The sequence below is a fragment of the Anabrus simplex genome, chromosome 4 (genome assembly GCF_040414725.1).
Source record: "Anabrus simplex isolate iqAnaSimp1 chromosome 4, ASM4041472v1, whole genome shotgun sequence".
In the NCBI taxonomy this organism is placed as follows: domain Eukaryota; kingdom Metazoa; phylum Arthropoda; class Insecta; order Orthoptera; family Tettigoniidae; genus Anabrus; species Anabrus simplex.
In genome coordinates this window covers 39,552,933-39,577,811 of record NC_090268.1, presented here as the reverse complement: position 1 = coordinate 39,577,811, position 24,879 = coordinate 39,552,933, and the positions used below count along the sequence as shown (strand labels likewise).

General features: G+C 36.6%; 1 protein-coding gene across 2 annotated transcripts in view; it reads left to right on the top strand.

Annotated features, from left to right (window-relative positions):
• The window catches only part of ValRS (Valyl-tRNA synthetase), a 135,556-nt gene that overhangs the window by 67,815 nt on the left and 42,862 nt on the right, over positions 1–24,879 (top strand). For both annotated transcript variants that reach the window (XM_067145047.2, XM_067145046.2), the window contains exon 11: positions 20,416–20,592. In XM_067145047.2, coding sequence (XP_067001148.2) covers positions 20,416–20,592 — 177 coding nt within the window. The remainder of the gene's footprint in view (positions 1–20,415; positions 20,593–24,879) is intronic.

Below are 24,879 nucleotides of genomic sequence, written 5' to 3'. Positions count from 1 at the left end.
TTCGTAAACGTAAGGTCCAAGCAGACAGTATAATTTCATATTTTATTACCCAAAACAAGACATTATCATTAAACAAAGAGAAACTGTATTTTAAACTTCTTCAATGCTTTACACACTTATCACAGATGCTAACGAAAACAATTTTTTTTTAATATCTCAAAAGTAATCATTACATCTTTCATTTACGCTCTATTAACATGTTATACTTTGAATATTGCATGTGCATAATAGTGTAACTGTATCTTATCCTGGAAATTTATGGTTAAAGGTGTTATTTAACAGTAATCAGTGCAATGGTCAAAAAATGGTTCAGCAGGAAAAGTCTCAGATTCGGGAGCAAATTTAATATTTTGGTAGTATTCATGATAAACTGGTGAAATATATTCCATCAATTCCTGTAAATCTTTCAGCTTTGCAGGTTTTTTATTGCTCCTGCACCATTATATTTGGGGGAAATATCTCACAAGTACGTGAAAGTCTAGCAAGTAATATTTTGTTTATTCCTAATGTGCACAGAATCACAACTCTCAATTTCGCATAAAAGATTGGTTTTTAGTTACTTTCAAACAAATAATCCAGCTCAGCAGTACCTTTTGACCAAATTCTGACACTATTTTTCTCTGGACTTTATCGAGAAGAAGTTTTGCTGTGATAAACATACCAGTTGTAATTTTGACAACACTGAAAGGATTTTTAACTCTAGTTTGATCAGGAACATAAATATAAGGTACTGTCCCTCGGTTTTTTTTTTTTTTTTTCCCCTCAATAAGACATAAGTTCCAGTCACATGGTAAAAATGTATGTCCGGGTACCAAATTGTACTACATCATCAAACCTGCCAGATTGTGGCAGATACATCCGCAAACTAACCAAACTAAGGTTCTTGTTTTGGGCAAAACAAGAATAAGAATGGGCAATTAAGTGACGTACTTCAGCAGGGATTGATTTTACATAATACTTAATACATGAAATAATGTCATCCGCTCTCCTCCCTGCATTGTCTTCCGACCACATAAACATTGTTGCATCATTATTAGAAACATTATGAATACAAAAGTATGTCCAAAGTTGACATTTATAAAATGCAACTCCTACAGATAAATTAGGGGGGGGGGGTTGCAGACACTCGTGCATATCAAAAGCATACGTGTCTCTTCAGATTTTCATATGCAGTATTAGCCTGTTTGGTATGAAAGATCAACTTAGATTCAAGTTCCATCCTTTTTTAAATGTTCTTTTCTGATGAAATTTGCACGTTAAGGCTATCAAAAACTTTTCTTGTTACATGGTGTTACTAAGCCAATACTGAAATACTTGTAGAATATTTTATGATACATGCCAAGGCTGAGAGGTTCCTTGTTATTATATTTGCACTTATCTTCATAGAGAGAGTGCATTTTGCATACATTTAGTTCTCCACTTAGGTACTTTGTATTCGGGTTTCTTTTCCTAGAATAATGATTGGACTGAGCAGGAAAACTGTTGGTGTGAGCTCGAGCAAATGCCAGGTATTCATTGCTGCATTTACCATACTCTTTTTCTGTTGAATTACACAAGACATTCGCCCACTGCTTATACCGAAGATGTCGGTTGCAGAGTGGGTTGGCCTGTTCTTAACATTACGGATAGAGCAAATACAGAAAAGCAAGAAATTTTGCCTTTTGTATTTAACTTAATATGACCCTGGAGGATAGCCCAATATCACAAAAGATAGCTCTCGTATCTGACAGCAGATTGCAGCGCATAACTCAAGTATTTTAATTTTGCGGGTTAATCCGTTTTCCCGGGCATGTCTTCAGTTGTTCTAGCACTTGGAACTTTTATATACTCATCCAGTTTTCACTGAATGCTTCCAGCAACGAACTTGATGATCTAAAATCTGTTGATGAGTCGTCTTCTCAGGGTATTAGCAAATACAGTAGAGATAATACAGGACAGTCTGCGAGATATTGAGGGACAGCGATTAGAGCTATTTATCATATATGGACAAGGAAGAAATTCCACCTATCAATACTGTTGTATACAAGGAACTTTGTATACAAGGCACAACATTAAAGTTCATTGCTTCAACACATTTATACAATATGTACATGAAATAGAACGAAACTTTTCTTGAAGCTTGTTGAGTTCAAATGAGAAAATGTTCTTGATAGTTGAAAACTATCGGTCATGTATAATAACCAGTGGAAATTGTAGAGAGAGTTCGTATTAGCTGAATGCTAACAGGAGGCGTATAACTTGCAAGGAACTTGCATCTAACTTTCATATATAGCAGAATGCTATGATTGGAGTCGGAGCACTGTAGGGACTTGTATAAGTAGCAGAATGCTTGGATGGGTGCTCGACGTGGCTACGGGATGCAGGATGAATGAGGCAATGTCCAGAGGTGAAACCTCACGGCCAGGAATCAGACCACCTATTCAGAACACATTTTTAAGAGGGTGCCTCCGTGTCTGACTTGTGGTGTAGTCTGGTCGTTGGACACTGTGGTAGTCATGGAGAGGCGAGAAATGTTGCTCCTTTTATAGCGCTGGCTGACGTCACCGACGATCACGTCAGCGCACTGCAGTCTGCCTCGTGGTCTCTGGAAACATCCATGTGTCGGGCGGGCTGCGGAGATTGTAGGCACGGAGGACACACACACAACAATACTACAGTATTTATTGTAAAGTAGACTTACATCAGTGCCGGTTTCTACTGTATACAATCATCAGCTGCTGACAGATCGCAATATTACATTCATTAGGCATTGGTACATGTTACAAAGATGTCATCATCTATTAGCGCATCAGGATGTCTAATGGGGTTGTGAGTTAGATGTTATTGTCATTTCATTTGTGATTACGTGAGGTTAAAATTGTTTCTGAGATCAAAATATGGTAGTAAAAATTCTAAAACTAAACTTAAAATAAATTGTACATGCACATTAAACACATTAAAAACACAGAAAACATGTATATAAAATACTTGGTGATTTTAACACATTAAAAACACTGAAAACGTGTATATAAACATAACTGAAGGTTTCTACATTTCCTTAGACCAATACGCTAATCCTCATTACAATATTAATGACTTACGGAGAAAACCAATATCAATTTCAATAAAGCTATTCCCGCCCTAAGAAATGATTACCTCAAAACAGTAAATAAACAGAACACAGCACGCCCCAGAAGACCGACGAATGACAAGCCCAGCTCCACCCCTCTCCACCCCTACCCCCATAATAGCCACTCCCCCTACCCCTCCCTTCAGCGGAAATAAGTCCTAGGCGTACACCCAGCAGTGCGCAACGAGCTCCCAAACAGAACGTCACCCAACCACAACAACAACAGCAGTAAGTACCAATTTACTTTCACACACAACTTCAGGCATTCCTTCAAACTTACACTTTACTCATACCAGTTTATCTTTCACAGATAACTACAGCTCCAGTAAACAAATATAGACAAGGAAGAGGGCACCACCAAAAACCTATATTCAACCAAATCCAAAAATCAAGACTTTATCATCCGCTTTGAATTAAAAAGAAACACGTTCACAGCTGAGCTACATATTATCTCTACCCATGGTATTTGACCACTCAGTGACTTGTGTTTTCGTTACAAGCATATATGAATGCATTTCTTAGTCAAATAGAACATCCTCAAGAACTGTTTACGAGCTCAAAATCAATCAACATAAACATAGGCGCACAAGACCCCCAGTGAGGAAGCCTGAAGAAAGAACATGCAAGACATGAACATTTAAATTCACCAAGTGTTTTTTATATATATATGTTTTCATTGTTTTTAATGTGTTTAATGTGCATGTACAATTTATTTTAAGTTTAGTTAAGTTTTTTACTACCATATTTTAATCTCAGAAACAATTTTAACCTCACGTAATCCCAAATGAAATGACGATAACATCTAACTCACAACCCCATTAGACATCCGGATGCGCTAATGGATGACGACAAATTTGTAACATGTATCAATGCCTAATGAATGTAATATTGTGATCTGTCAGCTGATGATGACTGTATACAGTCGAAACCAGGACTGATGTAAGTCTACTTTACCATAAATAGTATTGATAGATGGAATTTCTTTCTTGTCCAGATACGTGTAATCAATCAGTATGGAAATGAAACTTATAAATAACGATAGAGCTCTTTCTAGCAGTGTGACCTGTAGTTACTGATTCTGTTGTAAGAGCACGTGTATTAGTTTGTGAAGTTTATGGTGTTATTTATGCGTTTGCAGTAAGTTAACATAAGTAAATAGGAGCGTGTCATTCCTTTATATCTCCTCTCATCACGAGTGGAAAGGTATGTGCTGTGTTTGGCTGCAATAATTATAAAGTGCAGAAGGATTCGCAGTCTTTCTTCCATTTCCCTCGTGACAAGAAAATGGAACTAAATATTGGGTTCACATATATATTCTTCCAGTGACAAAGAGATTTGTATAGTACTTCCTTAACTTCTGACCTGTGCGACCCATATTTTAACTGGCTTAAAATATAATAAGCTTATTTTATTTTTATTGTATGGTGCAGCAGGTAACCTTCAATGTCGATGTGTTGTTTAGGTGTGATCTATGGGTTTTGAAATGTCAGGGAAGTGATTTAGATAAGGTATCAAGAAAGAAGGGATGTTACACTTGAATAAGAATTATAAGATCTATTCAGATTATTTCCAGACCAGCAACTTTAGAAATCCTCCACTATACAGCTAAGGGTATGTTATATTTTTCCTTTAATTGTTCGTAAATATTCCTCAAAACATAACTATCGACAACATTTTCATGCTTTTTTTTTTCTTTTATCCCTCTTCTAAGATTAAAGCTGTGATCTGTACCAACACAGAATCTCCCAAAAATTAAACATCAAATGCTACCGCCCTTCCAAAAGGGGTAGCCCTTCCAAGAGAAAAAGACAGGAATGTGCCAGTCTGTTTATTGACAAGTGTCTTAATATGATCAAACAATGTTTCTTAAATGAGGGAATAAACAAATCTAACAGTAAACATTTGAATATAATTATGTCTGATTTCAGTCTTTTAATAATAACCACTAGGCGAGTTGGCCATGCAGTTAGGGGCGTATGGCTTTGAGCTTGCATCCGGGAGATAGTGGGTTCGAATCCCACTGTCGGCAGCCCTGAAGGTGGTTTTCCTTGGTTTCCCATTTTCACACCAGGCTGTACCTTAATTAAGGCCACTGCCGCTTCCTTCCAACTCCTAGGCCTTACCTACCCCATTGTCGCCATAAGACCTATCTGTGTCAGTGTGACATAAAGCCACCAGCAATAATAATAATAATAATAATAATAATAATAATAATAATAATAATAATAATAATAACCTGTTAAATAATTCTTCTTTCACTTATCCAGAATTCCTTTAGCAGCTTTGAAGTTAATATCTTAACAACACTTTCTTTCTAGACGTTATTTATTAATGCATTTCCATATATGAATTTCCATTGATATTCGAATTTAGCACGAGTTTACAGGTCACGCTACTACGAGCGTCACTTACAAATTGTCTCCCATTTTAACTGGGTTAAATCCGGAAGTGTCTTGTATTGTCTATACTGTATTTGATATTAGTTCTACGATTCACCACCCATTACAGAAACCAACACATTAGCATACCCAGAAATTTGCCGTTGGATCGGTCAAAACCAACAATTTACTAGTCAGGAACTAGATGCGGGCCTCTCTTAAAATAAAGTACGATTAAGAAAAGCAAAACCCAAAACAAAAACACATTAGTGTGAAGAGAAGTTTATTAAAATTATCTTTGGGTTAAGGCAAAACAAAACAAAAACATAAAGAGAACACATAAATTACAGGAAGTAACAAATGCATGAAATAAAACCCACGTGAGGCAGCATGAATATTTTAAGGACATCTCTTTCATTATTCATTTGCATCCACTTTTTGTAATGCCGCAGATATTGTCTTAAGACTGTAGTGCATGGGGCAGGAGAATTGTTATCAACCTATCGCCTATCGCATACAGGAACTATAATATTTTTTCCTATATTATTTCTCCTTCAAACAGCCCTCAAAACAATTAACCACACTTTTATATGAGGAAGGTGGAAAAGGTTACATATAAGTCTCGAATCGTAAAGACATTACACTATTGATAATTGCCAAGGAAGAAGAAGGTGTGTTTTTTTTTTGAGAGAGACTCCATTAATATGAGTATCGAGGAAGGAGCACATATCCCAAAGATTGTAAACCAAGGAAAACAAGGAGATAATAGGGAAAGGTAATAAGACCTTGCCATGACGACATAAATAAACGTGATCTCTGAGAATCAAACAAGAGTAACGGAGAAAGATCCCCAAATAATAAAATGGACCCAAAGTGTTATAACACAACGCGGGAACAAAACGCAATGAAACGCCCATGCAAATAAGAAATAAACAATGTCAGTAAGGAAAAGACACAGTAGATAGTACAAACCCACCATTTACACAGTCCATTCACACAATGAGTGTAGCTAGACTGACAGTCCAAGGTATCGGAATGAAAAGATAAAACTGAGACACACTGCGGTAGATTTGCAGCAGCACAATTATTATACATGCAGGCATGGGCTGAATCAGGTTAACAAGAACAACAGAGCCCCCTCATGTACCAGCGAAGGGTCGCCCAATCCAACGGAATCTCAAATAATTTATACGCTGTAGGATACATTCGTATCAGCAAGGGATGCGAAAACAAGTAGAACCTAAGACAGCGCTATAGCACAAACAATATCACTCAGCCCAAAGGTGATACGCAGGAGGAGAACAGATATGGACAGGTCCAGACACGGATCCAGCAAAATCAAGTCTCACATGCACACGAAACGGGTTTGCAGTATCTTTTCATCCTTACTCAGCATGAATAAAATAAGTAGAATAATAGAATAAATTAAAAGAAGATCACATGGCCATGAAAATTAAGAAATAACCTAAAAGAGATCACAGAAACACTAAGTTACATTAGCCTTGGCAACATAAGAAAAGAATAATAAAGTACCTGTTATGTAATCCAGCGCACAAGGTCAGATGTTGAATAAACTTAACCATAATAGGTACAGTAGAACCTCAATAATTCGAAATCGGTTAATTAAAAATCGCCCCTAATTTGAAGAAGCTCTTGTACCCGGAAACATGAAATACGGTTTTGCATGTTATTTAAATTGTTCAATTCGTAATATGGATAATTCATAATTCGAATTCAATGTCGGCCCCATTACCGAAATTCAAACTTTTAATTCGAAACTACCTTTACATTTTAAAACAATAGTACGTTACAGTGTAATTTAAATTCAAAATTTATTCGTGTCATGATAGAACGCACGTTCCGGAATGTAGAGGGCCAGTATCCAGTAATCGGGAGATAGCGGGTTCGAACCCCAATGTCAGCAGCCCTGAAGATGGTTTTCCGTGGTTTCCCATTTTCACACCCGGCAAAGTACGAGAGAAGTGGCATGGCGGGAAATCATACAAGGATGGAGTTATAGGAAAGTTCGATTTGATCCTGTATTGACTTGTCTGAATCTATTAAAGAACTATTTAAAATAGTTTTTACTTGAGTCCACCTTGTCATTACACCTGACATTACTGATGAAGGGAATGGATGTTTTCCCCGAAACATGTATGGTAAAATAAATACAGTAAAATCTCATTAATTTGAAGTCATTGGGCCTCAAAAATCAGACTTTGAATTACGTGATTTCGAATTAAACGCCAATTCGTAATTCAGAAGTGCCAACCATTGCCGCATTACAGAATGTTCTAAGGCCCATTACTGCATGCAGTTAACCTTGATTCACAGTTTAAACCTTTCAAATGCCATGAAAAAAGCTATTTCCAGAATGTATCCAAGAAGGTGCATTTACAGTATTCAAATAATGCACTTGGATAACTCACTGACAAACATAACGTCACGCAATGAAAGAAAGAAAAAAAAGCATGATTCAAAGACGAGGATAAATTATGCTGGTTCCCCTGTGCAAACTACAAATGCATTATTTTTTGGATGACTGTACTGTTTGCATTTTTAGATGCCTCGTACTTGTATGGAAAGTGCCCGATGCCCTTAAAACATTGTGGCTTATCGAACTTTCCTCGTGTGCATTGCAACACAGTACAATGAACCCCACCCTTGTACGATTCACCGGCTGGCATTTTCTCCTTTAAAACCTTAAGACCGTTTGGGCTCGGCATTAAAAGAAAGCAATGCAGTTTCATCGGTAATGACAATATTGCTCGGTACCTACGAATTTATTATATGAGCCACGCTTTTTCGTCAACTGTCGGCATTGCCATTGTTCGCGGATTCTGTTTCTCCACACACTACCTGCTGCATGATATTACGGTGTTCCTTAAAAGGTTGAATACAAAAGAATTCTGATTTCATTCAACTTAGCAATTATGAAGCACACTGTAGACACACCAAAGTGAGTGTAAGTGCGGAAAGCTACCCCTCCACATTCCAGAACACGCGTTCTATCATGATGCGGATAAATTTTGAATGTAAATTACTCTGTAACATACTATTGTTTTAAAATGTAAAGGCAGTTTCGAATTAACAATCTGAATTTCCGTAATGGGGCCGACATTGTACTTCGAATTACGAATTATCCGTATTTTGAATTAATTTAAATAACTTACAAAACCGTATCTCATGTTTCCGGGTACGAGAGCTTCTTCGAATTAGGCAGGATTTTGAATTAACCGATTCCGAATTATCAAGGTTCTACTGTAGTTTTCGATCATTATAAGGTGTATTGACAAGGCAGACTCAAGTAAAAACAATTTCAAATAGTTCTTTAATAGATACAAGGTCAGATGTGCGCATATATCATTATGAGTTCCATGCATTATTACCACGGGCGAAGCTATGACGGGTGTGCTAGTATTATATGAACCTGGGTCTGGAAATACTTTATTTCCATGTTAGAACTCTATTACTCTGCATAGTACAGTAATCATGGGAAACACACAGGAACAGAATGTATCAGCTTACCACACAAAATGTTCAAAATGCTCTTCATCAACTTCTCAGACTTCTGTAATTGATAAACCTGTGCCAAAAAAAACAAAAACATCTTAGAAACATCCAAAGAGGTAAAATGAAAATATGTTGCATTGGCTTAGAAGGTTACAAGTTGGTGGAATATGAGGAAAGTTCAGATCCCCCTGCTCTTTGTATCTTCAACAGTTATTGTTCCTCAAGAGGTATTTAAAAATGTCTGAGAACTTGGACTGCTGAGGAATACCTATATTGAAATACAAGAATCTATCTACTTGGAGAATAGTGCGTCAGTTTCTAAGATTAAGAAAAATAAAGTACTATGTAATAGTCTTGAATGGGAGATCTGGTCCCATGAGGTAGATGTGTATTTTTATTTATTTATTGGTGGCAAAAGGTCCCATGAGCCTCTGGCTCGTGATAGGGACAATACAGTACATACTTTTCTTAAGGCGACGCAATAATTACATTTCATATACAATCGCTTTTTCTGTAAAGTGACAAATACATTTTTGGATAACTAAGACTTTTTTTTTAAAACATGTTAGCATCATAGTTTTTCAGAAGTATATTCAGATATTGCATGGCTGTAATATATTAAATATGGACAATATATATTATTGTATTAATTAAAGCAAGTTATATAGAGATTATATTAAGATATCTGTAAAAGATTAATATTCCTTCAGTTTTTTCTTGAAACATATAACTGATTTAGAGTTCTTTATAACAGGAGGCAATACATTATATTCCCTAAACATTGATTCTATGATACTTTACTGAATTAGAGAGAGGGATATATCCTTAACGATCCTCTAGTTTCATATCCATGAATTTCACTAAAATGGGAGAAGTTAACAGTAGAATGGGTTGATTTCCTGTCTAGCTTATACATAAAGACTGCTGATGAAAATGCAATTTGTTTATGGAATGGCAGAATATTTTACTGAAAAAACTTCATGTGACGGTTTGAGGAAGGGGAATCTATACATGATTTTGATGGCTCTTTTTTTTGTAGGATTTCCAAATTATTAATATAATCTTTCCTACATCTTCCTCAAATAAAGTTTGTGTATGTTAGATGTGGGTGGATCATTGCATAATGTATACACTTCAATTGTTGACGAGAAAAATTACTGTATCTTAATCTGTGCATTATTCCTATCAAAGGGGTAATTTTGCTGATTACATAATCAATATGGCTTTTCCAGGAAAGTGTTGAGTCTAATATTATACCAGGATACTTAGCTGAGTTGACTCGCTCTATTACTTGGTCCTTTAGGGTAACAGTGTTAGCCGCTGTGATCTCATGGGCTGTTTTATGAAAGATTAAGTATTTTGTTTTAGAAGATAGGAAACTTAAAAGGGTCCACCTTCATTCTCAGTTCAATACGGACAAAAATGAAATTCTTAGATTTAAATATTTTGTTTTAGTCACATTTATGATAATTTTTTGAGATAAAGCCCAGTCCAATAACTTGTTCAAGTCACAATTTATATCTTCCATAATTTGTGTTTCACTTAGTCCTTTATAAGTTATTAAGATATCATCGGCAAATACTTTACATTTTCCCTTTAGTGTTAAAGATTTTATGTCATTAATATAAATCAAAAATAGAATAGGACCTAGTACGTAGCCCTACAGTAGTCCCGTTTTTGTTTGCTGCTTAGAACTTTTGGTATCATTAATCATCACATATTGTGTTCAGTTGGATAAATAATTTTGGAACCATTTGTGTGCTAAACCCCTAATTCCTGCTAATTTTAACTTGTTCAGAAGTATTTTGTGGTCAACCAGGTCAAATGCTTTTTTAAGATCTATGAGTAGCCCTGCTGCTAATTTATTTTCATCTAAGGTCTTTTGAACATCTATTACTGTATCAAATACAGCATTAGCAGTTCCTCTATTTGGGAGAAACCCATATTGATTATTGGAAAAGTAATTAGTTTTACACAGAAAATTTACCAATCTAATTTTTACTACAATTTCTATGAGATTTCCAATTGCAGATAATATACTAATTGGCCTGTAATTGGATGGATCTGTATTATCTCCTGATTTAAAGATAGGTACAATTCTGGCACATTTGAGTAATTGCGGTATTTCTCCACTGAGAATTAAATGGTTAATAATTTCCACAATATATGGCACTAAACTTTCAACACAGGTTTTTAACATGGCATTGGTTATTTTATCTTCTGTTAAATTATTTTTATTTTTTAGAGAAGTGATAATTTTGAGCACTTCACATCCATCAGTTGGAGACATGAAAATACTATTAGTTTGACTTTCAGCTGTTGTGCTGCCATGAACTTGCTCATCTTCAGGAAGACCTTTTCTTGTATTTTCAGCTACATTAACATATAGTTCATTTAGATTATTGCATATGTCCTCTGTGTTTGTAATGCTGACATCATTTACCACTAGGTGGCTGATTTTCCAGGAATAATCAAATAAATGAGACATTTGTGAATTCCTTGTAGTTGTAATTTAGTCTTAGAGTTTATGGCTGATTGTGAGAAACTGTGAATACCTCTTCTATTGTTATATCAAGTCGGGGAGTTTTTATATAAACTTGTTCAAAACTCTATGATAAATTCCCTTTGAAGGTAATGCTACAATGTATATTTTGCTGTCTTTGTTTAACATTTCCAGATATTATAAATGTTTAATCTGCATTTTTCTTTTATGCTTACTTGGATTGAAATTGGATGCTGTACCACAGAAAGTGAGTATTCATACATAGTCTGTGGATGTATGAAAATGACTAAAATTTACTTCAGAAATGATTATATCTGTGAGTACAGAATGGGCTCTTTTTCTGTCTAGTCATTTTCTCATAAATATAAAGTTATCATAACAAATAAGAGTGCATTATCTTCATTAGAGAGAATCACATGTTTAAAAATAAATGCGAATGTTGTCATCGTTTGAGGAATCCCCGAAAAGTCTCAAGATGGTAATCAGGGGACTGTTCCACGAACGAACTTTGCAACTTTTTAACTTTGCACTTTTCACTTTTCAATTTCTTCGCAAAGTGAAAAGTCTTTACGAATGAGTGATCTGATCGAGTTTATTCCATAAGCAAACTGTATAGGCCTAATACTCTATGATTTTAATGCTTTACTTTTCGCGGCGAACTTGACGGTATAATTGTCATACCGTTAAAATTTTTATCATGGGAAAGAAAGGTTATTACAAGAAGCTGGCTGTGCTGGAAGTTGTCCAGGAGAAACGTGACATCCTTATTTGACAACTTTAACCTCTTAACATACCAATTATTTACAAAATTGTGATCTTTTTTTAACCTAATTTTTTGTTAATATATAAGTAATAATAATAATAACGTAAATGTTTCCACCTTTTCAATACTACAATATATTCACAAAATTACAAAATTATACGGTACTAGTTTCGACCCATCTAGGGGTCATCATCAGCCGTATTGGAGCAAAGATCATTTGTGGCGAAATCCTAAGACAATATTATTTTAAAGAATAACAAGTGAAATGAGATGTTATGGTAATAGTTAATAATACAAGGAATATACATACTAAGAGGTTTTTAACAAAGAATAAAGTATAAATGGGGTGTTGTAAAAATTATAATCATGGAAATCAGTAAGTTCTTGTATTGAAATGAAATATGGCTTAGGAAGAGGGCTTAAGGTGGGGCTGAAGGGTGCGGGAGAAAGTGTAATTGTCTTGGAAAAGTACCTTTGATTAAATTTAGGATTGAGTTTAGGTTGGCTGCATTATTGTTTCTGAGGAAAGTGATAAATAGATCGAAGAGTATGTTGGGTTTCTCTGAGATTTCATTGAGATTGTGACTGGCATTAAAGTATTGGTCTAGGTGTATGTAGTAATTTTCCATTATGTTCAGTAAAGGGCCCTTGTTTGCTAATACGAGGATGTCCATGTCTTGTTCAATATTGGTGAAATTATGGTTATAATCTTGCATGTGTTGGCCGATGGCTGAAAACTTGTTGTATTTTATTGCGTTAGTGTGCTCGTGGTATCTGATAATGAAGTTTCTCCCGGTTTGCCCGATGTAGGTTTTTTTACAGGTGGTACATTTGATCCTATAAACTCCTGATTTTAAAAAACTGCTGGTCTTGTTGATGTGTGAAGTATTGTATAAAACATTCATGTTCTTATTGTTGGTTTTGAAGGCTATTTTAACGCCTTGTTTCTTAAAGATGTTGGTTAACTTGTAGATATCATTGTTGAACGTGAAGGTGGAAAATGTTAGAGGTTTGGTTATTTCTTTTTTGAGGGTAGTTTTTGGGCGATGTTTGTGTTTATTGATTATCCTTTCTATAAAATGATTGCTGAAGCCGTTGAATTTTGCGATTCTGCGGATTGTGTTGAGTTCGTTTTTTAGATCTTTATTGGACATAGGTATGCTGAAGGCTCGGTGAACTAGGCTATTGTATGTGGCTCGTTTGTGGGACTGGGGGTGCACTGAATCTTGGCTTCAGCAATCATTTTATAGAAAGGATAATCAATAAACACAAACATCGCCCAAAAACTACCCCAAAAAAGAAATAACCAAACCTCTAACATTTTCCACCTTCACGTTCAACAATGATATCTACAAGTTAACCAACATCTTTAAGAAACAAGGCGTTAAAATAGCCTTCAAAACCAACAATAAGAACATGAATGTTTTATACAATACTTCACACATCAACAAGACCAGCAGTTTTTTTAAAATCAGGAGTTTATAGGATCAAATGTACCACCTGTAAAAAAACCTACATCGGGCAAACCGGGAGAAACTTCATTATCAGATACCATGAGCACACTAACGCAATAAAATACAACAAGTTTTCAGCCATCGGCCAACACATGCAAGATTATAACCATAATTTCACCAATATTGAACAAGACATGGACATCCTCGTATTAGCAAACAAGGGCCCTTTACTGAACATAATGGAAAATTACTACATACACCTAGACCAATACTTTAATGCCAGTCACAATCTCAATGAAATCTCAGAGAAACCCAACATACTCTTCGATCTATTTATCACTTTCCTCAGAAACAATAATGCAGCCAACCTAAACTCAATCCTAAATTTAATCAAAGGTACTTTTCCAAGACAATTACACTTTCTCCCGCACCCTTCAGCCCCACCTTAAGCCCTCTTCCTAAGCCATATTTCATTTCAATACAAGAACTTACTGATTTCCATGATTATAATTTTTACAACACCCCATTTATACTTTATTCTTTGTTAAAAACCTCTTAGTATGTATATTCCTTGTATTATTAACTATTACCATAACATCTCATTTCACTTGTTATTCTTTAAAATAATATTGTCTTAGGATTTCGCCACAAATGATCTTTGCTCCAATACGGCTGATGATGACCCCTAGATGGGTCGAAACTAGTACCGTATAATTTTGTAATTTTGTGAATATATTGTAGTATTGAAAAGGTGGAAACATTTACGTTATTATTATTATTACTTATATATTATTCTCAGTTCAATACGGACCAAAAACATGAAATTCATAACCATCAATAATTTTTTGTTGTTAAAATGGGCTATTTATTGAAAACTAATGACAGTGGTAACAATGAAAATACATGTTTCGAACTTAACAATGAAATATAAGCCACCGAAAAGTTCCTGTTTTAAAATCCCGAGTATACTTGTGATACATTTTACAGGTTCTAAAATAAATAACACAGCACTAAACATCCTCACAACACGGCTGGAAATGTATTTCAGGATTAGCCTTGAAAGAAAAACGTGGTGGGGCAGGTGGTAGTGTTCCAGAAGTATCAATTTCACACCACTGTCTGGCACTTGCAATATCACAATCAGATGAACTAGAACTACCAATTTCTTCTTCTGAACTGTCTTCAGAAACTTCTTCAGAACTATCAGACTCACTAAACTCAAAGTCAAACTCTTCTTCACTCTCCATTTTCACCTAACAGACAAAGTACACTTAGATAGCAACAAATACAGGAAAGCCGCGAAAACAAACTGCCTGAGTCACCGACATCCACTACGGTTGAGTCAGAGACATCTGTTGGCAAAAATAAGACCCTAACGTAATAATTTCATAAACATCTGGCGGAAATATAGAGAAACAACAAGAAACGAGTATATTCGGGCTTTTAAATTAGGTACCGATCAATGAACGACATTCCCGAGTATACTCGGGATTTTATTTTATACAAATATGTAAAACCCCAAGTATACTCGGGATTTCATGTTAAGAGGTTAAAGATAACCTCTCAAATGATGACACACATCAATGTTAATGAGAGTAGGCTACCGTCAACACATCCACACACAGAAGGAAATTCACCCTTCATTAGAAATCCCGTCGCTATATTAAGTGGATTATCTGGCTAATGTACTGTGAGGAAATATTACATTTACTATAACATCTACAACTTTGATAACAGTTCTGCAAATAATTGATTTTGATGTCCCATGCATTGCTGCTACACCGTGCAGCTGGGCACCATTTACTAACCAATGTATATAAGCATATAAGAATTTGTTCTTTTTTCGGAAAGGAATTGACTTCTTTTTGTTGCATGTTTCAATAAATGACCGATCATTTCAAGAATATAGTCAACCTGTGTTGGGGTAATACGAAATCACTCGCGAAATTACGTCGAAGTGAGGTTATGAAAATTAATCCTGTCTTTGTACGTTCTCTTATTGGATTCTTCATAACTGTCCTCACTTGCTGCTAACAAAAGCTCACATCGTAACGTGTTTATATCACTAAACCAAATTCTACTTCGAGAAACTAGTGTACATACTTGTTAATTAACATATGAAAAACCAAGCTCGATAGCTGCAGTCGCTTAAGTGCGGCCAGTATCCAGTATTTGGGAGATAGTATGTTCGAACCCCACTGTCGGCAGCCCTGAAAATGGTTTTCTGTGGTTTTCCCTTTTCACACCAGGCAAATGCTGGGGCTGTACCTTAATTAAGGCCACGGCCGCTTTCTTCCCACTCCCAGCCCTTCCCTGTCCCATCGTCGCCATAAGACCTATCTGTGTCGGCGCGACGTAAAGCAACTAGCAAAAAAAAAAAAAAAAAAAAAAAAACCATATGAAAAGGGAATCATCTCTCACTTTTCACTTTGCAAGCTAAATCTGAAAAGTGATGGCGGAACAAAATCTGAACTGAAAAGTGCAAAGTGCAAAGTTCGTTCGTGGAACAGGCCCCAATTCAGACATGGCTGCCGAGAGAGAGAAACCCTTGGGCATATCTTGGGATGATGTGGCCTTAGGCTCCTGTGAAATGCTCACCATCATTTCGGGTTATCTGTAAAAACTGTAAAAACTAAGCGTTGGGAAGTTGAGGAATGCTCCTGTGTTGCTGAGAACGGATCAGTACTACGTTTTGACTTTCTAGCCTACAGTAATTAAACTAGGCAAGAGTTTAAACCTTGATACTACAATTCACTTCAAATCAACCTTGTGATGTGGACAATGAAAAGATCATCATTTATAATTCCATCATTCTTCAAAGAGAAGTTAAATCCAGTTAACATTGAAGGGTTGGATATCCTAGTGGGGGCGCAGGGAAATTTTCTAAAATCCTTTGAGGAATTTAGGAAGTATTTTGGCTTACACATTTATGTCCTGAAAAAGTTATGCCAAATTTTTGACCATCATTTTAGTGTCAGTTAACGGTAGCGTAGATATAAACTGTACATATTATGTATTCTACACTATTCTTTAACATACTTATGAGTGTATACGTAGTCTTATTGGCTATCCTACTGACGATACTGTGCTTCTAACTGCAACTGTTGTCATTTGCCTATTTGCACGAGTCATTTTCGTAATCCAAGGATCTTCTCTTTCTGTGATCTGTCTGGAAGGACCAATGCCTGGTCTTGTTGCTACAGTATTCTGAGTCCACCACTTGTTCTGCAGTCATTGTACTATAAACAAGTCTCTGGGTTATCAGTCTGTACAATGCTCCTATGTTCCTCGTGCCAAGTGTGTGACTCTTCTTAAAATTAGAGAGATGAAATTGTAATCATATCACATACTTAGCATAGGAAGTACATACAAAAAATACATTACATTAAGGTCTTTGTGGTGTAACACTTTCCATTTCTGCTAATGTATTCAAAGCAGACTAGAAAGCAGGATTTGGAGTTTTATCCTGATTGTGAGCTGTTTTTTAACTTTTAATTAATTAATAGCATGTGGTTTCCTTAGTGGTTTGGTGCAGGTCTTGGAAGGTCCTATGCAACCTGCGCATCTGTGAGGATGAGGTCTTACATAAGACGAATTCTAATGTCGAAGGCGGTACAAAAACACCCAGCCCCAAAGCCAGAGAAATTAATTATTAAAAGTTGATTGAAATGTCAGACTACACATTTAAAAAATGAAATTAAAAATAACACATAAAAACTGTTGTTACTGGTGTTGTTGGGTTGAGCTATGCCAATGTCATTATACATACATACATACATACATACATACATACATACATACATACATACATACATACATACATACATACATACATACATACATACATACATACATACATACATACATCATTATTAGAGTTTGTAGTTTTTAGCATTTTCGATAAATGCGAAATATGTTGAAACTTTGTCCGTGTATGCGCCTTCATCTCATATGACCCCTACGAGTGGCAGTGAGCACATATAATTGAAAATGCCACACCTATCAATCAATCAATCAATCAATCAATCAATCAATCAATCAATCAATCAATCAATCAGTCAGTCATCATTGATCTGAATTTTTCTTCTTTGGACTTGTCATGTTGAAACATTCTTTAAAATTATGTAAGAATGTTTTCCCATGCAACAGTTAGATCTCTGCTTTGTCACTGTCACTCGTCTCAATTTCCATCACTTCTACATCAGACTCAGATGAAAATTGTTCAAGATTTTCTGGTCGCACAGGGGTCCCCATGGGGGACAGGTAAAATGGCTGACCAAACAACTGGATACACAATTTGCTTTTTATTTTTAGAATTGTATCCCTTCACATCACACGAACAGAAATAGCAGTCATTACTATGGTTTGACTACTCTCTCCAAACCATAGGTATTTCAGAAGATAGCGATGGTCGTTTGCCGTTGACCCAATGACGAAGATCTTCAATGAAGATACTTTGTGGGGTGTCCAAGGTTTACTTTGGTCTCCAAGTTTGATTCCAAAATAGGCAAGATATGATTTTTTTTTTTTTTTTACAAAATCTGTAATATTATGCCTTTGCTTAGGCAAGGTGTATTTCTCACTTATATAACAAAAGTTGTCTGAATCATTTATACATGTGTGATGTGACATGGTAAATATACTGTCGTACTGAACTACAAACTTGCAACATTCTACACCACATTACAGCTTGAAACTGATATCTTTTCCAGATGCAATGTGAGAGGAAGTAAGACAGGATGTGTAAGTTTTCACAAAGATAAGAATGTGTCTTAGTAATGTATTACAGTTTACATAATTACTCTTTGGGCATACGAAAATTATGCTATAAGGAAAATTTAAAAAAAACCTTTTAAAAATTAAATGGTACATGATAGGAACTTCCTGGCTTTGAATTTGAATTCAGCATGCTTAAAAAAAAAATTAAAAAAAAAAAATCAAACTTCAAAGGCAGCAATTTCATCGCAGACTAAGTGTTATTCTTGACATAGGTGTTGTACTAGTTCTGTTTTAAAGTACGGTAGCAATTTATTGTCTGGTAGCCATCAGTAGAAGCGAAGTGATGATCAAACAGCGTGCCAAGAGTTATAAAATATTACATTTTTATGTAAGCGGTACATATATATTGATGTGCTGACTAATTATGCATATTTATAACCAATTTGCTGTCCGACTCTTTGGCTGAATGGTCAGCATACTGGCCTTCGGTTCAGAGGGTCCCGGGTTCGATTTCCAGCCGGGTCGGGGATTTTAACCTTCATTGATTAATTCCAATGGCCCGGGGGCTGGGTGTTTGTGCTGTCCCCAACATCCCTGCAACTCACACACCACACACAACACTATCCTCCACGACAATAACACGCAGTTACCTACACATGGCAGATGCCGCCCACCCTCATCGGAGGGTCTGCCTTAGAAGAGCTGCACTTGGCTAGAAATAGCCACACAAAATTATGATTATACCAATTTGCTACAAATATTTAAATTTGAGTATTATGGATACTACGAAATGCTAAATTTGAAAATCAAAACGCTAAATCTCTGATTTTTAAATGCTATAAACCACGAACTCTAATCATTATAGATCGATCGTTATGCCTTTCAGCGTTCAGTCTGCAAGCCACTGTGAAATTACTATACATCGCCACAATCCTCTATTTGCAACAAGCGCTGTGGCCTGATTTAGTTCTATACCACTTATCTTTACATCGTTAGAAACTGAGTCTATCATTGTCTTGGCCTCCCTTTACTTCTCTTACCCTCCATAACAGAATCCATTATTCTCCTAGGTAACCTATCATCCTCCATTTGCCGTTAATGTCCTTATAATAAACAACTATTCTTGAGACTTGAATCGTTCTTGGAGCTGATAATTCATCATTTATGTTTGTTGTGGACCCATTCAGTTCATAAATTATACCTCAACGAGTAGAATGTACGAGTAACAGTTTACATAGCGTTGAAGGGGACATTCACAACTTGAATAAGTGGCCTTTCAATCTGATGAAATGATCTTTGTTAAATTTCATTGTGAAATAAATGTCCCCACACTCCTCATATTTTATGTGCAGTCGGGACGAACACCAATTGTCAGTGTGGACCATAATGAAATTCATAACTTAGGAGTACTAGAATGAGTCAGTGTTACATTGGTCAGTGCTTTATCCCACAAGTTATAAACCTATGTGTCCATAACTTTCAGTGAGTTTTCCGTTTTCAAGGTTGTTTTCATAGTTTTTCTTACCGAGCAAGTTGGCCATGTGGTTAGGGTCGTGCAGCTTGGAGCTTGCATTCGGAATGTAGCGGGTTTGAATCCTATCGTCGGCAGCCCTGAAGATGGTTTTCTGTGGTTTCCCATTTTTACACCACACAAATGCTGAGGCTGTGCCTTAATTAAGGACACTAACTCCTAATCCTAACCCTTTCCCATTTTTCAATCGCCAAAAACCTTCAGTGTGTTAGTATGATGTTAAACAAATAGCAAAAAAAAGAAAGCTTTATTCTTAACAGAACATGTGCTTGTGTAATAATAGATAAAGGTTTTGTTTTAGTAGTCTGTACAAAGTTCTGAGTGTATGATGGCTAAATGCTAGAAATCTTGTCCAGAATTTGTGCAGTAGGACCTGATTATATATTTTATTAATGCGTTTGATTATTTTACATACTGTCATAACTGGTGAAAAATCTTTTTTCAGGCAACTGACAATAACTACTGGGTCAGTGGTCGCTCTCAAGAAGAAGCCCTGAACAAAGCTGCAAAAAAGTTCGGAGTTCCAACTTCAAAGATCAAACTTAAACAAGATGATGACGTTCTTGATACCTGGTTTTCATCAGCTCTGTTTCCTTTTTCAATATTTGGTTGGCCTGATGAGGTAAATATGTCATCAATGATAGAATTTTCTCATATTTTATGTACCATTCTTAAATATTAAGCTTTTTCAGATTGTCATTGTAAATTTTACACTTTAAGCTAGTGAGAAATGAGCTTTGTATCTGCTCTACCCGCCTTGACCATAGTACATCATGAATATGTTGCAAAATATTAATTTCAGAATAATGTCTCGAAAATTATTTCTTTTACCGTGAGAGTTACCTCATAAGTAAATGTTGGAGCAAAAGATAACACACACTACTGCAACCAGTGATGCATGACACCTTGTGGTTATGTTTAAGAAACGTCATGTTATAAATTCTACTATGAGTATGCTGTTGCATCCCTTAACACGTTTGCTGCCGCCTGACGCACATTTGCGTTGCGTCATTCCTGCGCTACATGCCATTGATGCGCATGTGCATCATTATGTACGATCCGGTTTTGCTTGTCTTTACTGGTCTGCAAAGTGATTTGGGCTTTGTCCCTCTGTAATAACCGCACTCAGATTGAGGTTCGAGTTATATGTTTGGGTTATTGGTTTGTGACCTGTTTCTTTCTAATGTGGTGTAATAATGGATGAAAGTGGCAATGGCAGTTCTATTGGTCCTTCAAATTCCAACACAAAAACTAAATTCAAAAGGCAAATCAATGAGAAATCGATGTAAATTTTTCCACGAAAAGGGGACTGACTCCATTTATTATTGTCCTCAGTTCCCTGAAATCGTCGCCATAAGACCTATCCGTGTCGATGCGACGTAAAGCCAATAGCAAAAAAAAAAGTTCCCTGAAAATCCTACACTTTGCTTAGAGCCTTGCTTTGGGATTTACCGCTAGTGCTATACATGAAGCGAATGGCTACAGTAATATTCACAATTGCATCAAAAACAGTTACTTAAGGACAGGGGTCGAAAAATACCGGGCACCCAGTCGCCATGGCGCCTGAAAATTTTTACCTGGCGCCTGAATTTTCAAATTTGGGTTTGAAAATTTATTTTTGAAATCCGGAGTTCCCTTACATGTACTTTTCCATTACTTTACAAAGTAGTAACAAGTCGTGTGGTGTTTCACGTTTTTTCTCTAGCTCATATATTCTAATATGTGCAATAAACATTTTCTGTGCTTTTGGCAGTCTTGAATTCTGTAATTGCTCTTCGCACCTGGGAACTGGACGTTTCAGTTCTGCGCGGGAGTTGCCTGGCGGTCATGGGAGATATCGTTGTAACCCGTCAAACAATTGTCCTTTCTTGTGGACATATCGTAACACATCGAGTTCTATTACAGATGATCAGCTATCGGTAGCCGAGTACAAAGATCAGACCAGAGTTGTGGAGAAATGCAGAGAACTACTACGGTACGTTAAATAATTCCCCAAACACTACATTACTGCCATCCTTCCCGTGACTAGCCGTTCCTCAAGTATTGCCGCCAAAGCAGTGCTGATGAATTCCCGTAGAATTCATTCTTTGCATTTAGAACATACGGAATGACGTGTTTATCAATTCTTGTATTTTCACCGGACAATATTTATACTTTTCATTTAATTACAGCATTTTGGTATTGAACAGTTTGCTCTTTATAAATACGGTTGTTTTTATTCCTGTGCGTTTATGGAAAATTGGCAACGTAGCATCAGACAATAGAGGTGGGGAATCTGATTCTTTTACAAGAACCGATTCACTAAAATGATTTGTTCATTCCAATACCACGTGACAGAGAGCCGAAACAAGACCAACTACAATATCTAATATCTACAATATGTAATTGTAGTTGTCTTGGCCGAAAGCGAAACCATGGACTCAGATGAACCATTCCGTTATGTTCTTTATAACTGCTACTGCTTTACATGTTTACAGGTTACAAGAAGTGAAATGTTCAAGGTATAATAATAATCATCGATAGCATTTTAACAAGAGTAATATTCTTTTTAGAGGTTACAGTCGAAAAATGCTACACAACTGTCTGACTAATCCTTTCCAAACTTAAGTAGCTACCATTCGAAACTATACGAGAATCGAATTTGAAATTTATAGTAGATATGAACATTTTTGTGGCCATGTTTCACACGTTAGTTCACGAGAACAAGAACGTGAACGGGAACCTTGAAGTGAACTTAACCTAACATTTCGCAACGAGCTAGAAGTTCAGTGTATATTAAAGTTCCGAGAAGTGTGTGACTTGAAACTACGTGATAATTTCTTATATATATATATATATATTTCCTGTAAGGTTAGGTTAGGAGTATTTGACTTGTGGACAGGACTTTTAGTTCAGGTTAAATAAAAATAACAGAGTCGTTCTTCACAAGTAGTCATTGATTCAAAAATGGTGGATACCCGATTTGGCGATATGAATCAGAACGAACGAGGAACCAAGGAACGAGTTGTGGCTGCCATCTCTCGATTCAGATTTCGATTCACAAACGAGTCGATTCATTTCGTTCACTGAATCATGATTCAATCGTTCAGTGTAATGATTCGTTCATTTTGAATCACTCGTTCAGAATCTCCCCATCTCTATCAGACATCGAAGCCCGCAAACTCGGAAGCCATTTAACGCTGGTGTATTTTACGTTTCTGTGCTATACTTGAGAAAATCGGCAAAATGAAATGAACAAAACCGCATAAATTGACTGATGCGAGTAACAGTGTACTCTTCCGGATTTCTTCGTAATTAGGGCCCGTAAATGTAACACAGTGATACAGAAGGGAGTGAATGTGAGAAAACACTTGATGGAAGTGCCGACTGTAGAGTTCAGGACGACAATGACCAGCGTGAAATTTATGGTGTTCAAGACAATGATAGATCAAAGATCAAAAATACGTCGACATTTCAATTTTCAGGCAAACGGAAATTTCAGCACTTTCATCGAAGTGCGTAAAGAAAATGAATGCTAATATGTCACAGCATATGAATGCATTGTTCATGGCATCTTATCATATTGCAAAAAATAACAGACCCTACACTGATTTTATGCCTTTGCTGGCAGGACCTAGTTTTTACAGTGCACTATGTCTTCTGGTATAGGCTAGAGCAATTTTGTTACTTTCATAGATCTGTCTCTGTCTTATCCTGGGCTTTGACAATATGAAAGTGACTGAGGTATGAGCGAGGCTAATAATGCCATTCCTTATGCAGCCAGTCCCTGCTATGGATGGTGTGAAAATGTTGCTCATAGGGTCGGTTGGTGCATGCATTTCAGTGGGCTTGGCAGACTGGTATGTAATAGCAACTCTGGCTCGGTGAGGAAAGCAACGGGAAACTACCTCACTCCTCATTTCCCTAGTACGCCTCCTCAGTGATGCTAGGCCATCTGTGACAGCCGATGGCAGAGCTGTTGAGGATCCCACCAGCGGAATCGCTGACGGACTGAACATACATACATACACTGATTATGAAGGTTTGGTTACATTGTTAAGCAAGCTGAATGTTACTGATTCGGAGAAGTATGAGAATGATACACGATGCGGAGAATCGTAGCTTGAATTACTGCCGTGGCTGTGCTATGAAGAAGGAATTGCGAAGTGTAAATTATGAAGTAACTTTCGTAGTATTGCCGACAAACATTCTAAAGTTGTATCTGGATTTTCAGGACCTTTTAAACTGGAACCGTTTAAAACATACGAAAAATCCTATCTTCACTCGAAGTGTCAGGAGGCTGAAAAAATGGCGTAACAGCCCAAAAGGGCCTTGGCCTACCAAGCGACAGCTGCTCAGCCCGGAGGCCTGCAGATTATGGGGTGTCGTGCTGTCGAATCCTCTCGGCCGTTATCCTTGGCTTTCTTGACCGGGGCCGCCATCTCACTGTCAGATAGCTCCTCAATTGTAATCATGTAGACTGAGTGGACCTCGAACCAGCCCTCAGATCCAGGTCAAAATCCGTAACCTGGCCGGAAATCGAACCCGGGGCCTCCGGGTAAGAGGCAGGCACACTACCACTACACCGCAAGGCCGGCAGGAGGCTGAAAGTTTCGTGAAAAATCCCGAATGTGCACTTTTAGCGAGGTGCGTCAAGAGAATGAAAAAAAAAAACTAGACCCTACACTGATTTTGAGGGTTTGTTTGCATTGTTAAGCAAGTTGAATGTTACTGGTGAGAAATCAAACAGGCACATGTAGTGTCATTTTAATAGACGCTGACCTTGAAGGTGACTGGTGATTATTTGGGTTAGTGTCTCTTAAAATATAAATTTCCATTCTTATATGAACTGAGACTATACTACTTAAGGCCACATTTCAAAAATAATACGTAGCTTGATCCTAGTCTAACCTGTGGTGTTCATAATGTA